General features: G+C 39.6%; 1 protein-coding gene across 1 annotated transcript; it reads left to right on the plus strand.

Annotated features, from left to right (window-relative positions):
* The first annotated feature begins 4,695 nt into the window (after positions 1 to 4,695).
* LOC131011618 (uncharacterized) lies at positions 4,696 to 6,849 on the plus strand. Its single transcript, XM_057939394.1, has 2 exons — positions 4,696 to 5,631; positions 5,710 to 6,849. The coding sequence occupies exons 1-2, from the start codon at positions 4,696 to 4,698 to the stop codon at positions 6,847 to 6,849; spliced, it is 2,076 nt and encodes a 691-aa protein (XP_057795377.1).
* The last annotated feature ends 7,593 nt before the right edge of the window (positions 6,850 to 14,442 follow it).

A 14,442-nucleotide genomic window follows, 5' to 3' on the forward strand; every position in this document is an offset into this window, starting at 1 on the left:
TTAATTCAAGTTATTTGCTTGCTTTAATTTTTGGAATTGCGGCTGGATTATATTGGTGGCAGAAGGCTTTTGGTTACATTTGATTTAATTTCAATTCAGCGATTTGTTTAATTCTTCGTAGTCATTTAATTTCAATTATTTGTTTATTGTGTTTGATTATTTTTTTCATGTTTACTTTTGTTTATTTGATAGTTTTTATTTCAATTATGAGCAGTTAAACTTTTAATTCGGCGAGAATAATGAAACAATAAGATCTAATTGGTTTTAAAATTGGTTCCTATTGATTTCGATTAATTTATTGTGTTTAAAGATAATTCTGATTTTATTTAAGCCTGATCAACTTAGATTAAATTGGATTACAGTCAATTAGCACTTCCAATCCGTAATTGTTGGAATAGGGCTGATTAGTGATAAAGCTACTGTGTTCGTAGTAGGAATAAATTGGTGGATTAATTATTACTAGCGTATCTAGGATTTTTTTTTTTTTTTGATCGGGTAAAGTCATGTTAGATGTTAGTAGTTAGTACCCCATCCACTCCAAGAACCACCTTATCTCTCCATTCACCAAAATACACCTTATATCTCCAATCTCCAATTCGCTCCCAAGAGGGATCGAACCCGGGTCACTTCACTCAAGTGAGGACCCGGTGGCCAGTGGGCTAAGCCCCCTGGTTACTAGCGTATCTAGGATAATTGATCTAAATTGGGTTCCTTCATCTTAATGCTATTAGAATATTAAATCTAAGACTGGCGTATCCAGCTAGGTTATATTTTAATAAGGGAAATAGGCAGGACTAGCGTATCTAGCCGTCTATCGACACAGTAAGTAGGAATTGGGGTATGTCAGTGCGTATCACGGTATCCTATAACTAGTTGGTTAATAGGGATTAATTAATTATTGCGTCGATGATCAGAGCTTTGAATTAGTGTGGATTTATTTGAGCCGAGTGACCTTTTTATTGATTTATTTCTAGAGTATTTTATTGGATTTAATTTGTTTTCTTAGTTGATAATTAATTTTCTCAAAAATTAAGGCGTGGTGGCATCACCAAAAATATAGGTTTTAGGGAATTGAATAATTTTACCTGCTCTCTGTGGGATCGACCCTGCTTGTCATTATACTAATTAGTTCTTGATAATTCTGCAGGAATTATTTGGTGGAAAACGACGTCCACCAACCTATCATGGCTTTGTCTCCATGGATGTTGTTCTTTTCGGAACTGAACTGATTTCAGTTTCTGACTGATGTTGTTGTTCTTTCCCCTGGACTGGTGAGTAAGATTCTTCTTGAGTCCTGATGTTCATTGCCCAATCTTTGACTGAAATCTGCTTTCCAGTCTTCTCAGTAGGATGATATGATTGGGGGCCTCCTTGGCTCGTCTGTAGCTTTGTGGAGGAGGAACATTTGTTCTTGCCATCAGCTTGCGTTTCCGAACTTCATCCATTTCATGATCTCTTGATTCTTCTGAAGTGTTGTTCTCAGAAGTATCATCCACTTCGTTGATCATGATATTCTTTCCTTTATCAGTTGGAGCAACCTTTCCTCCAATGCTTTCAACGAGGTCTTTTGAAGGAAAGTTGGTTATCATGGGAGACTTCATCATGCAGTCCTTGACTGTTTCTTCCAGTTTATGATTGAGCCTTTTGATTTCATGAGATGCTCTGTCACATTCTAAATTAGAAACTCTGAGCTTCTCTTCCAGTCGACTATTCTCCATGATCATTTGATCAAGACAAGTTTCATCCGGAAAGTAGATGATTGTCTGATTCTTGGTTCGTTCATCATTAATCTCCTTTTCTATTTTCTGATTCTGCTTGAGGAGATTTTCGAACATTTTCCTCAACTGACAATGATCAGTCATGAGCTAATCGAACTCGTCAGTTTCATCGGCTGAGCTTTCTCTAGATTCTGAATGATCTCCTGAAAACACCAGGGAGTTATCAGTATAAGGAGTTTTTGAGTGAGAGTTTACCTCTGGGCCGTTCATTCCGTTGTCGTAGCTGTTGTCGGCCACGCTTTCGATTTTGTTGGCCATCAGGGCTTGGCTCTCATCATCTGAGCAGATAGAGTTGAAGTCGGATGATTATGATGTTTCTTCGGAAGATCCAGCATCGTCAGCAACCATCGCCTTCTTCTTCGCATATTTGCGATCTTTCGTGGCTTTCAGCTCCTTACGCTCAGACTGTGTTAGTTCAGGGCATTCAGTTCGAAAGTGCTCTTTCTTTTTGCATCCAAAGCATTCCACATCTTTCAAGTCGAAAGCGGTTGATTTTCTTTCTCCGCTTCTGTCAGTGGAATATCTGGACTTGCCTTCTCTTTCATTTCCTTTGTAGTACTGCTTGTGGAACCTCCTATACTTGCGGAATTTGGACTCCATCTTGTTGAACCTTTCAGTCAACAAGGCATATTGACTGAAGAAGTCTTCGGGCTTGAGTTCTGCCGGTTTCTTTGTTTGCTTCTTGCTTTATTTTGCTGAAGCTTTCAGTGCTGCTCCTTTTGAGGTTGATGGACCATCTTCGTCTGATCCTCCAGTCTTCTTGATTCCAAGATTTCTCTCGATGTCGAACTCATTTGCCAAGAGGTCAGAGAAGAGCTTGTTTGTCGGGAGCTGACTGAATCCAGGCTTGTTCTGATGGGCAACTGAATAGATCTGCCAATCTCCTCGCGAAAGTGTTCGAAGAATCTTCAGGTTGATTTCTCGTTGAGTGTATTTGTCCTTCGAGATGGATTGAACTTCGTTCAGGATTTGGTTGAATCTAAGTTCCATCTCGTCGATAGATTCATTCTTGAGCATGAGGAAGGAGTCGAATTTATGACAAGCTGATTGGGCGTATTTATACGCATTTATTTGGGGGATTTTTCTATGTTTTCCGTGTTTAATTTGTATTAAATATCATCTTTAGGATATGATTATGATCTTATATGTATTTTGATGGTATTTGATAGGTTTTGGAGAAAAAGATTTGATTTTGAGAAGAATTTTGAAGCTTGAGGCTGTGGAGAATAGAACCTGAATTGCTGTTTGAATTGCAACTATTGAAGACAAATTTTGTCTAGAAGAGGGGCGGATGAATTTTGAATTATGGGCTGCCATGTTTGACTAAAATGAATCAATGAAGGCTGCCATATTTTGATGGTATTTTGTGGACTTTCATGCGCCACTTTTGGTTACTTTATTTTGTTAGTTTGGTCCCAGCGCCAACTTTAGTTATGTTTAGATTAGTTTTTCTTATTAGTTTAGGTGTTTAGTTTTGTTTAATTAGTTAAGGCCCACGCCATTTTAGTCTTATTAGGTTTACTTTCTTAGCTATATATATATTAGGAGTGAGTTTGTTTTTCATATCAGACATGACATATCATAATTCACTCCAATCTTGAGAGAGCAGATTGGACGCAAGTTTTGGAGCAATTCAAGTTCTTTTTATTTTCTTTCATCTTTGAAATAGAAATTTTATTAAAAGAAAAAGAAAAAAGAGAGACCAGATACATAAGGAAACAAGCAAAAGCACCCACAAGAAAACCCCGGGTAACCAAAAAAGAAACCAAGACTTAAGAGAACATTTTAAGCGGGTCGTCCTCGTCTAAAACATCGTCCTCTTCATCGTCCAACCAATCGCCCCATTTTTTCTTCATTTTTGAAGAGGCCACAACCGACATAGCATAGGCTGCATCGGTAGAGTTAGATGAGTTGATCACAAAGTTTTGCAGTATCTGTCCTCCAGACTGAGCATTCTTTATTTTATTTTCTTTCATCATCCCTTGCAATTTATTTATTTATTTCTTGTGTTATTTAATTATGTTTTCTAGCTAAATTCGTTTATTCCAGCAACGATTAAGGAAGCACTAGCGAAATTATTCTGTGAGATCTAATTGTTCTTATACTTTATTTTATGCTTGCATCTGCGATTCTCCATGTTTAATAATATTAATTGTTTTAATCCATTAGATAGTTGCAAATATTTATTGGGTTAGAATTAATTATATAGCCAATTGAACCGGCCATCCGTAATTGTGGTTTAGGTTTGATTAGTGGTAAATTGACACATCAGGGTCAAGGGAAAAGCAGTCTTAATTCAATAATCCTGCGTCAGAGTTTATTGGTTTTGAATCGGGTTTCTCTAGATATTAATGCTGTCGGCTCATTGAACCTATAGAGCGTCTCTTACGGTTGTCAGTCGATTAGGGTAGTAATTAGTGAAGCGTCTTCCTGGTTACCGAATAATTAAAGAGAAATAAGATCACGTCAGAAGCGTCTTCGGTGGTTATAACTGATTTGTTTGCATGATTTAAAGTTATTTTTGCATCGATGATCGGAATAATTAAGCTAGGGTGGACTTAATTGATTGCTGGAATTCTTTTATTAATTGTTGGAATTTTTATTCATCTTTTAGCTATTGGAAAAATTGGTTTATTTGGATTTTATTTATTTAATTTTAAGTTTAGTATTTTCTATATTTTATTCTCAAAATTTCGTGGGTTACTTGCAGACTTTAATTAGAGAAATTCTCGCCAGTCCTTTGGGAGACGATTTTGCTTACTGCTGTCTGCGCAGTGTGGGCATACCGGCTGACTGCCGGATATTTTTGGTGTAAAACGACGCACCAAATTTTGGCGCCGTTGCCGGGGATTGGTTTTAAGCAGGATTTTACTGATTTCAGTCTGTCTTTTATTTTTAGTTATTTTATTTTTAGTTTATGCCTCGTTCTTCTCGTACAGGCGCATTAGTTTTTGATCCAGAAATCGAGAAGACCGCACGAAAGTTGAAGAAGCAAGCTAAGGAGTGGAAAAAGAAATCTAATTCTGCTCCACCGAGTCTTGAGGATCAAGAAGAAATTGAAGATCCAATGGGTGACCGTAACAATAGGGATGAGGAGAACGATAGAGAGATCGTTGATCCTCGACAGGAACCACCTCAACTGATCAGAGAGTTAGGCCGTCATAGAAGCAATCGCCCTTTGTGCATTGTCCTTCCTGCCATTAATGGCAACGCTGAAATACGGCTTGGTTTCATTCAAGTGCTACCCAAATTCGGTGATTTACCTGGAGAGAGTGCACACAAGCATCTGGCTGAATTTGATCTAGTTTGCTCAACTCTACGCCCTCATGGTTTTACTGAAAATAATTTGAGGCTATTGCCTTTTTCTCATACTTTGCAGGGTAGAGCGAGAGATTGGCTTTTTGATCTTCCTCCTGGTTCGATTAGAACTTGGGGAGATTTAGAAGAACAATTCTTGCGAAAATTCTTTCCTGAGTCCAGAGCTGCAAATTTGAGAATGGCCATTAGCAGCATTAAACAGAAGAAGGCGGAGAGTCTAGCCGATTATTGGGAGAGATTCCAACAGCTATGTCGCAAGTGTCCTGATCATGGATTTTCTGACTACCAATTGCTTACTAACTATTTTTATCGTGGTATGTCTTCTTTTGATAGGAAAATTGTTGACGCTGCTTGTGGTGGAAGCTTGACCAATAAAACTTTGGACGAAGCAAAGCAACTCATCGTTGACATGGTTTCAAATGGCCAACAATATGAGGATGAGGATGATGATCGTTATAGGCCAGTGCAGAAAGTAGAAGATTCCAACATGAACGAGAGAATTGATGCTCTCACCTCTTTAGTTAGAGGACTTGCTGTCTCTAAAACTCAACACGTTCAATGTGGAATTTGCTTTGAAAATAATCATCATACTGATGCATGTCCATCTCTGCAGGATAATAATACTGAGCAAGCGTGCATGGGATCCGCTGATGAGCAAGAGATGAACGCACAAAGGCAAAGGCGAAACGACCCTTTTTCCAACACCTACAATCCAGGGTGGAGAAATCACCCAAATTTTAGGTGGAGACAGCAGGAACCAGGGATGTACGCGCCGAATCCGCCGCAGGCTGGACAGTATGCTCATACCGCACGTCCTGCACCGAGTTCTGCACCCAATATGAACGATATCATGAAGAGCCTCGCCCAGAGCAGTGAAATTGTGAAGAATTTGGTGCAAAGTCAGCAGGCATTCCAGCATGAAACTCAGGCAGCGTTGAGTAATATGGGCACACAGATCACGCAGTTAGCCACTCAGGTGAACAAGCTGCAGGCGAATCAAGGCCGACTTCCTTCTGTCACGGAGATGAATCCCAAGGAAAATGCAAGTGCTGTAACTACAAGAAGTGGGAGAATTCTAGCTGAGCCACAACCTAAGCAGCAGGACAAAGAAGAAAAGCCCGATGAAGCCAAGGACGATGCAATTAGTGAGAAGTCACCAGAATCCACCGAGCCTAGCTCTTCTAAGGTAAGTGGAAAACCTAAGGTTTCAATTCCTCAATCACTGATTGCACCACCTTTTCCTTCTAGGTTGGCTCAGAACAAGAGAATTGAAGAAGAGAAGGATATTCTAGAAATCTTCAAGAAGGTAGAAATAAACTTGCCCTTGCTTGATGCAATTAAGCAAGTTCCCAGGTACGCAAAGTTTTTAAAAGAGTTATGCTCTAAGAAAATGAAGTTTGGGAATGATGCGAGAATTCGAGTGAGTGAGAATGTTTCTGCTGTTCTTCAAAGAAAATTGCCCCAAAAGTGTCGAGATCCTGGTATGTTCACCATTCCATGCATTATAGGTAATAAGACTGTTGAGAGAGCCATGCTAGATTTAGGAGCATCCATAAATGTCATGCCTTATTCTGTGTATAAGGATTTGCAATTAGGACCTTTGAAAGACACTCGTGTAATCATTCAGTTAGCTGATAGGTCTACTGCATATCCCGAAGGTGTTGTTGAGGATGTCCTTGTCAAGGTCAATGATTTGATTTTTCCTGTGGATTTTTATATTGTTGATATGGATGATTCTGCCTCTGCTAAGTAATCCTTGATTCTTTTAGGGAGACCATTCATGAAAACTGCTAAGGCAAAAATTGATGTGGATAGTGGAATGCTTAGCCTTGAATTTGATGGAGATGTTGTCACATTTAATATTTTTGAGGCTATGAAGCATGTTGAGGATCCTGAATCTGTGTTCATGATTGATGTTATTGACCCTTTGGTTGAGAAATTTGTTGAGAATTTCAGGGAGGATGAGCTTGAGCAGGTTATTTTCAGTTCCCTAACTGACGAGAACACCAAAACTGAGGAGAATGAAGCCATTAGAGAGATTATCATGCAGTTGTACTCAACGGAGGAAATTCCAGTTCGGCACTTGTCGAGCAGGATGCCCATACCGACCAGCACAGAACCGATTTTGCCCTCTGTTGTGAAGCCACCGAAGCTAGACTTGAAGGTACTGCCCCAGCATCTGAAATATGTATTTTTAGGAGAGGATGACACGCTGCCAGTGATCATCAGCAATGAACTCAGTACAGAACAAGAGGTAAGGTTGGTAAGTCTTCTTAAGATGCATAAATCTGCCATTGGATGGACTATAGCCGATATCAAAGGTATTAGTCCCTCTACTTGCATGCATAGAATCTTACTTGAGCCTAATAGTAAGCCGTCTAGGGATCCTCAAAGAAAATTGAACCCTGTCATGAAAGAAGTTGTGCTTAAAGAAATTCTTAAATTGCTTGATTTAGGGATTATTTATCCGATTTCTGATAGTACATGGGTCAGTCCTGTTCATGTGGTTCCTAAGAAGTCTGGTTTTCAATTGGTCAAGAATGAGAATAATGAGTTGATTCCCATGAGGTTGCAAACTGGTTGGCGTATGTGCATTGATTTTAGAAAGTTGAATAATGCTACTAGGAAATATCATTTTCCATTACCTTTCATTGATGAGATGCTTGAGCGATTGGCTGGTAAGGAATTCTTTTGTTTTCTTGATGGCTACTCTGGATATTTTCAAATTTTTGTAGCTCAGGAAGATCAAGAGAAAACCACTTTTACTTGTCCTTTTGGTACTTTTGCATGGCGTCGTATGCCGTTTGGATTATGTAACGCTCCTGGTACTTTTCAGCGTTGTATGATGAGCCTATTTTCTGACATGATTGAGAGTTGCATAGAAATTTTCATGGATGATTTTACTGTGCATGGAGACTCTTTTGACCATTGTTTGACTAATCTTGAACAAGTTTTGCAGAGATGTGTCGACACTAATTTGGTGTTGAACTTTGAGAAATGTCATTTCATGGTGAGAGAGGGGATTGTTCTTGGGCATGTGATTTCTGCAAGAGGAGTAGAAGTTGATAAGGCGAAAATTGATTTGATTGTTAAGTTACCTTATCCTTCTAATGTGAAAGATATTCGTGCTTTCTTAGGCCATGCAGGTTTTTATAGGCGCTTCATCAAGGACTTCGCAAAGACTGCTCAACCTCTCACTAGGTTGCTTCATCAAGATGTGTCTTTTGTGTTCGATGACAAGTGCAAGGAGGCCTTTGATTTGTTGAAAAGTAGACTCACTTCTGCCCCCATCATTCAGCCACCAATTTGGGGAGAGCCTTTTGAAATCATGTGCGATGCAAGCGACTACGCCGTTGGAGCAGTGCTAGGGCAGAAAGTTGGGAAAGAGAGCCATGTGATTTACTATGCTTCCAAAACTCTCAACCCGGCTCAATGCAATTACACAACCACGGAGAAGGAGCTTTTAGCCATCGTTTTTGCTTGTGAAAAATTTAGATCTTATTTGATTGGCTCTAAAGTTGTTGTTTATTCTGACCATGCAGCTCTTAAGTATTTGCTCTCTAAAAAAGAATCTAAGCCTCGCTTGATCCGTTGGATTCTGCTTTTGCAGGAATTTGACTTGGAGATTAAAGATAAAAAGGGAGCCGAGAACTTGGTAGCTGACCATTTGAGCAGACTGCAGACTGTGTCGGACGGTATGCCCATACCAGACGATTTTCCAGACGAACAGCTGCTGCACATCGACGGTAACACTCCTTGGTATGTTGATTTGGTTAATTTTCTAACTACTGGAGTTTTTCCTAAGGGAATGGAGACAGCCCGTAAGAATAAGTTGAGGAGCCAAGCAAAATACTTCATATGGGATGATCCTTATTTGTGGAAGACCTGTGCGGATCAAGTGATACGACGTTGCATCCCTGATGAGAGATTTATTCAATTTTGAATTTTTGCCATGCTCATGCTTGTGGAGGTCACTTTGGTCCCAAACGAACAGCACGTAAGATTCTTGATTGTGGTTTTTATTGGGAAACTATTTTTAAGGATTCTTACAATTTCTGCAAAAATTGTGACAAGTGCCAAAGAACAGGTAATATCTCTTCTCGCAATGAAATGCCTCAAGTCCCTATTTTGGTTTGTGAAATCTTTGACGTTTGGGGAATGGATTTTATGGGGCCGTTTCCTAGTTCTTTTGGAAATTCTTACATTCTTTTGGCTGTTGATTATGTTTCGAAGTGGGTAGAAGTGAAGGCCACCCGCACTAATGACTCTAAAGTTGTTGCAGGGTTCCTTAAGGCTAATATTTTTAACAGATTTGGAGTGCCCCGTGCCATCATCAGCGATCAAGGAACCCATTTTTGCAACCGCACTTTGGAAGCACTTTTCAAGAAATATGGAGTCCACCATCGAGTTGCCACGGCATATCATCCCCAATCCAACGGTCAGGCTGAAGTTTCTAACCGAGAAATCAAGAGCATCCTTGAGAAAACAGTCAACCCGAGAAGAAAGGATTGGAGTTTGAGACTGGACGATGCGGTATGGGCATACCGCACTGCATTCAAGTCACCGATTGGTATGTCTCCGTACAGGCTGATTTTTGGGAAGCAATGTCATCTACCTGTTGAGATGGAGCATAAAGCTTTTTGGGCCGTGAAGGAATTCTGTTTAGATGAGAAAGTTGTTGGCAAAGAGCGAAAATTTCAACTGCAAGAATTAGAGGAGATTCGATTGGAGGCGTATGATCATGCAAGTCGTTACAAGGAACGAACCAAATTTCTACATGACAAATACATTCGAAGGAAATCCTTTGAAGTTGGGCAGAAGGTTCTCTTGTTTAACGCACGCTTAAGGATTATGCCAGGAAAATTGAAATCTCGTTGGTTGGGCCCGTTTAAAGTTGTTAGTGTGAGTCCTCATGGAGCTGTGGAAATACAAAGCCTCGAAACACGAAAGTGTTTTAAGGTTAATGGACAATTACTCAAGCCATACTATGCTGGAGTCGAGATGGAGTCGTTCAATGCTCTCAGGCTGACGTCTCCAACCATCGTCTAAGGATTTTGAACTTCTTTTCTGTCCAGCCAAGGACGTTAAATAAAGGCGCTAATCGGGAGGCAACCCGATTTTTCTTTCCCTTGTTTTTTTTTTTTGTTTATTTTCATTTTTCTTTATTTTAAAAAAAAAAAAAAAAAAAAAAAAAAAAAAAAAAACTTGGGGTGTGTTTTGGTCAATTTCGCAGGTTTGGGGGCCAAGGTGCAAATTCTGGAACTAGGGTTTTTGACTAAAGTCAAAATTCCCTCAATTTGGTTTCCCCCAACACCACCCCGCTCCACCGGAGTCGCTCCACCACAGCAGTGCCAAACACCGACCACCGGAAACCGCAATTCTGCCACATCTCCTTCATCTCCGGTGGCCCATTCTTCATCGCCGGAAGCTTTAGCACCCTCCTCCACCTTCTTGATTACCGTTCAGGGAAGTTTCTCTCTTTTTTGCTTTTCATTTTTGAAGCTTCTATTTCTTTTAGTTGTCTTCTGTTGTTTCTGTTTTGGTCTGTCATACTCTCACACAATGAGGACATTGTTTTGTCCAAGTGTGGGGGGGTGTCTTTGTTCTTTGTTTTGTTTGTTTTTGCCTTTTTGTTCTGTTGGTCTGTTGGTTTGGTCTTCGAGTCAGTTTCGAGTCCTTTGGCAATGTTATGATGGATGATGTGAAGAGTTGAAATTAGGATATTGGATTTGGTATGATAGGCTGTTGCTCTTGTGATGGAATTATGCATATGTTTGTAGGTGTTCTTGTATGAGAAAAACGTGCAAAATTTGATCAAAATTACTTGAAGCCTACTTAATTGTGAGGATTGAGCCTTAATGAGCACACATGAATAGCTCCAATTGTTTCTTTGATGAGTGATTGATTGTTCGCTATTATTTTCGCTACGCCGCAAGTGCACGGTGTAGTTGCAATATAGGGAAGCAAGGTCGTATTCCACAAGGACTGGTGAATTTAAACTTCTAAATATTATTTATGAGTTGTTTTCAATCTATTTAGACAACCAAAGATGAAGAGGTGTTGAGAACTAAAACAAAGCTAAATAAAGCAAGTAAATAAAATAACAACAAGATAAACTTAGTTAATAAATTGGGGAATGACTCGAAAGAAAGTTATCCTAGGGACTAGATTTCGATGGATCGTAATGAACTTCAATCTAAATCAATATAAATCTTGATATGGCCTACTTATCTAGGGCGATCTCCCCACTAGTTTTAGCCCCCTCCCGGACGACTAAAACAGTCGATTACGGGTCATAATTGCCGTCCCCGGTCAATTTCTAACCTATAACTCCCAAGAGCACAAAAGATCAACAAGCCCTCACCCACCTCTCAACCTCCCGGTTTATTGAGATGATATGTATCAAACTCCTAATCTATTGTAATTATCCTCTCCCGATTCAAATCACAAATTAAAAATGCACAAAAGGTGGCCAACCAATCATACAAGAGATAAATCTAGGACTTGAAAAGATAACAATAAGCACAATCAAGATATATATTGAACAAAGAAATCAATCCATTACAAATCCATCTAATCTAATCCCTAAGATAAGAGATTTTAGCCAAGCATATTCATAATAAAAGCAAATCTCAAGTCATAAGAAAACATAAATAAAGATATAGAGAGATAGAGATTCATAGACAAATCCTATAATCTTGATCTTCAATCATGTAGTCTTGATGAGCTCCTTTCCAAGTCTTCCCCTTCTTTATTTGATTTTGGTGTTGTTTTTGTGTGTGGAAGAGAGAAAAAATGGTAGAGAATGGAGGCTAGGGTTTGGGATTGGAGAGTTGGGGAAGATGAAGTGGGTGTGTGTGGTGAATGAATGGGGAAAGGAAGAGAAAAATGGAGTTTTGAGGCTAAAATCGCGTTTGGGGTCCATTTGGGGGAGCCCCGCCCTTTTCCCGCGGTCACGGCCCGCGTCCGCGGCCTTCAAACGTGGGGGATGCTCAGGGGACCCGCGGTCCCGCCCCGCGGCCGCGGTTGGTGACCGCGGGTGTCTCCTGAGTCGGGAACAGCTGACCCGCGGTCTTACCCCGCGGCCGCGGGTTGTGACCGCGGGGTACTGGGCGTTTTGCACAGTCCGCTCGTTTTGCTCCGTTCTCCCTCGTCCGGACTCGGATTTGGTCGCCGTTTGCGCTCACGGATTCCTCTCGAGACGTACTTCGATCTCATGTCTTCAAAATCCTCCAATTAATTCTTGATTTTCCCTGAAATCACTCCAAAACTACACCAAGGAATTAAAACTCAACAAAACTCAAAATTGGGATACAAACACATATTAGCAATCAATTCATGGGGGGAAATGACAACAATTCATGCGATATTGAGGTACGAAAACCATGTTTGTCAACCCCCCCAAACTTAAAGCGTTGTTTGTCCCCAAACAACAAAGAGAAGAGAAATAAAAGATAACAAACATGTGAGAATGAATTGGTGTCATTTCAAGGGCTTCAATTTTTTCAAAATATTTCACTAGTGTATCACAAGTAGATATGCATTTCAAGAAGTCACAAGTGATAGTAAGTTCAACATTATAGCCTCCAAGCTTGAATCCTCACAAGGTGAATGTTTCAATGATGCACTCGACTCTCAAGTGTTTAGAATGGACGTGTTTACACTCAATTCGAAACAATGCATGCAATCTACCATAGGCTTGCCATTTGTCCTAACTCTCTATGCTTCAATGTGTTATAAATAGAGATCAAAAAGGGCTTTCATTGGGTTGTAATGAGGGCTCTTTGGTAAGGTGAGTAGTTTTTTAGGCAAAGTGACTCATCCCACAATCCATCAATCACAATGAACAAATCAACTTCACCATTTCTCTTATCAATCAAAAACCAAAATCCCTACATTTCATCTTTTCATCCTTAGTGATATCTATCATGGCTATGATTCAAAAGGCAAATCACTCCCCTTTATGCTCTTTTATTCACATTCATTTTCATTTCTTTTTCTTTTTGAGCTCATAGGGGATTAGTGATTTTTACACAATCAAAGCTTGATAAGCAATTTCAATCATTTCCCAAACTTTTTTCTTCATCAAAGCAACCACTAACACTCTAAGTTCTACCCCTTTATCATTGGTTCATTCAAAGAAAGGCTACAAGGCACAAAAGGGGTAAACTAGGATCATATGAGAATTTGGCACAATTGGGGTCAAGTGGCTAACAAAGATGGCCGTAAATCACTTCAATATTAACAACACATCTACTTTTATTTTCAAGAGAGGACTCATGGCAAGTTCTAGAGACCAACATACATGCTCAATCGATTTACACTCAAGAACAAAATGAGATTGTGATAATATGACAATCAATGGCTCAAATCTTACAAGCTCATTATCAAGTTCTTGGAGGCAAAACATTTAACTCACTTGTCACAAGTTCAAACTTTTCATGCATAATCCACAAGTGATACACACAATTTCTTTTCAAAAGCAACATTCATATCATAAGCCCAACACACATTTCATCCAACTCATGTTTTTCAACAATCAAGCTCAAAAACAAAAGACAAGGAAAAGCTCAAAAACAGAGACAAAATCTCATTATTCGAAAACTAAACTAACTAAATAAATAAACAACGGATAAACGAGATAAGTAACCCATCTTCACCCTCCCCCCAAACTTATTTCACACAAAGGAGAAATAAGTTTGGATGAAGGAGAAAATGGTTACTTGTCTCGTACTCACAAACGAGGTGGAGGCTTAGGCGGTGGCCATTTCTCATCAAATTTGCATGCTCCATCCACCGCGACCCAAAAATATGGTGGCTTTGCAATTCTTGAGACATCCCGAGCGTCATGGTAATCTCGTTCACCATCTAGAGTACCACCACACTCAAACAATTCCTTATTAGACAAATCAAAGTGAAAATCAAAAGATGAAGATAAATAAAAGTGAAAGAAGCAAGCCTTCATAGAATCGCCTGTGGCGAGGTAAGGATCGACAAAATTTTTGACTTTGCTTTCTATAAAGCTTGTGAAATCTTCATCTTTTTGAAATTGTAGAGGTTGTGTCGGAAAAGTTGGGCTCTCGACTTCAAGGGGTTTGGAGAATTGATCCTCATCTTCTTCATACTCTTCTTCAACTTCTTGAGGCTCTTCACTTAGCATTGGCATTGGTTCCTCATACAAGGTTCCATTTTGAAGGCTAATGGCCATGCACAAATCATCAATTCGCTTTTGATTTTCCATAGTGGTAGCCAAAGATCTTCTTTGCTCTTCTAGCATAACCTCCGATTTTGCTAGACTTTTTTCTATCCAAGCTTGTGTAGCTATGAAGCATTGAAGGAGATCGTC

This window comes from Salvia miltiorrhiza, chromosome 1 (genome assembly GCF_028751815.1).
Source record: "Salvia miltiorrhiza cultivar Shanhuang (shh) chromosome 1, IMPLAD_Smil_shh, whole genome shotgun sequence".
In the NCBI taxonomy this organism is placed as follows: Eukaryota; Viridiplantae; Streptophyta; class Magnoliopsida; order Lamiales; family Lamiaceae; genus Salvia; species Salvia miltiorrhiza.

What these genes read in the sequence shown, in the direction of transcription:
- LOC131011618 (XM_057939394.1), top strand. Translation starts at nt 4,696, where the DNA reads ATGCCTCGTTCTTCTCGTACAGGCGCATTAGTTTTTGATCCAGAAATC. An exon ending in CTTTAGTTAGAGGACTTGCT is followed by an intron (nt 5,632 to 5,709) that starts GTCTCTAAAACT and finishes CCATCTCTGCAG; the next exon opens with GATAATAATACTGAGCAAGC.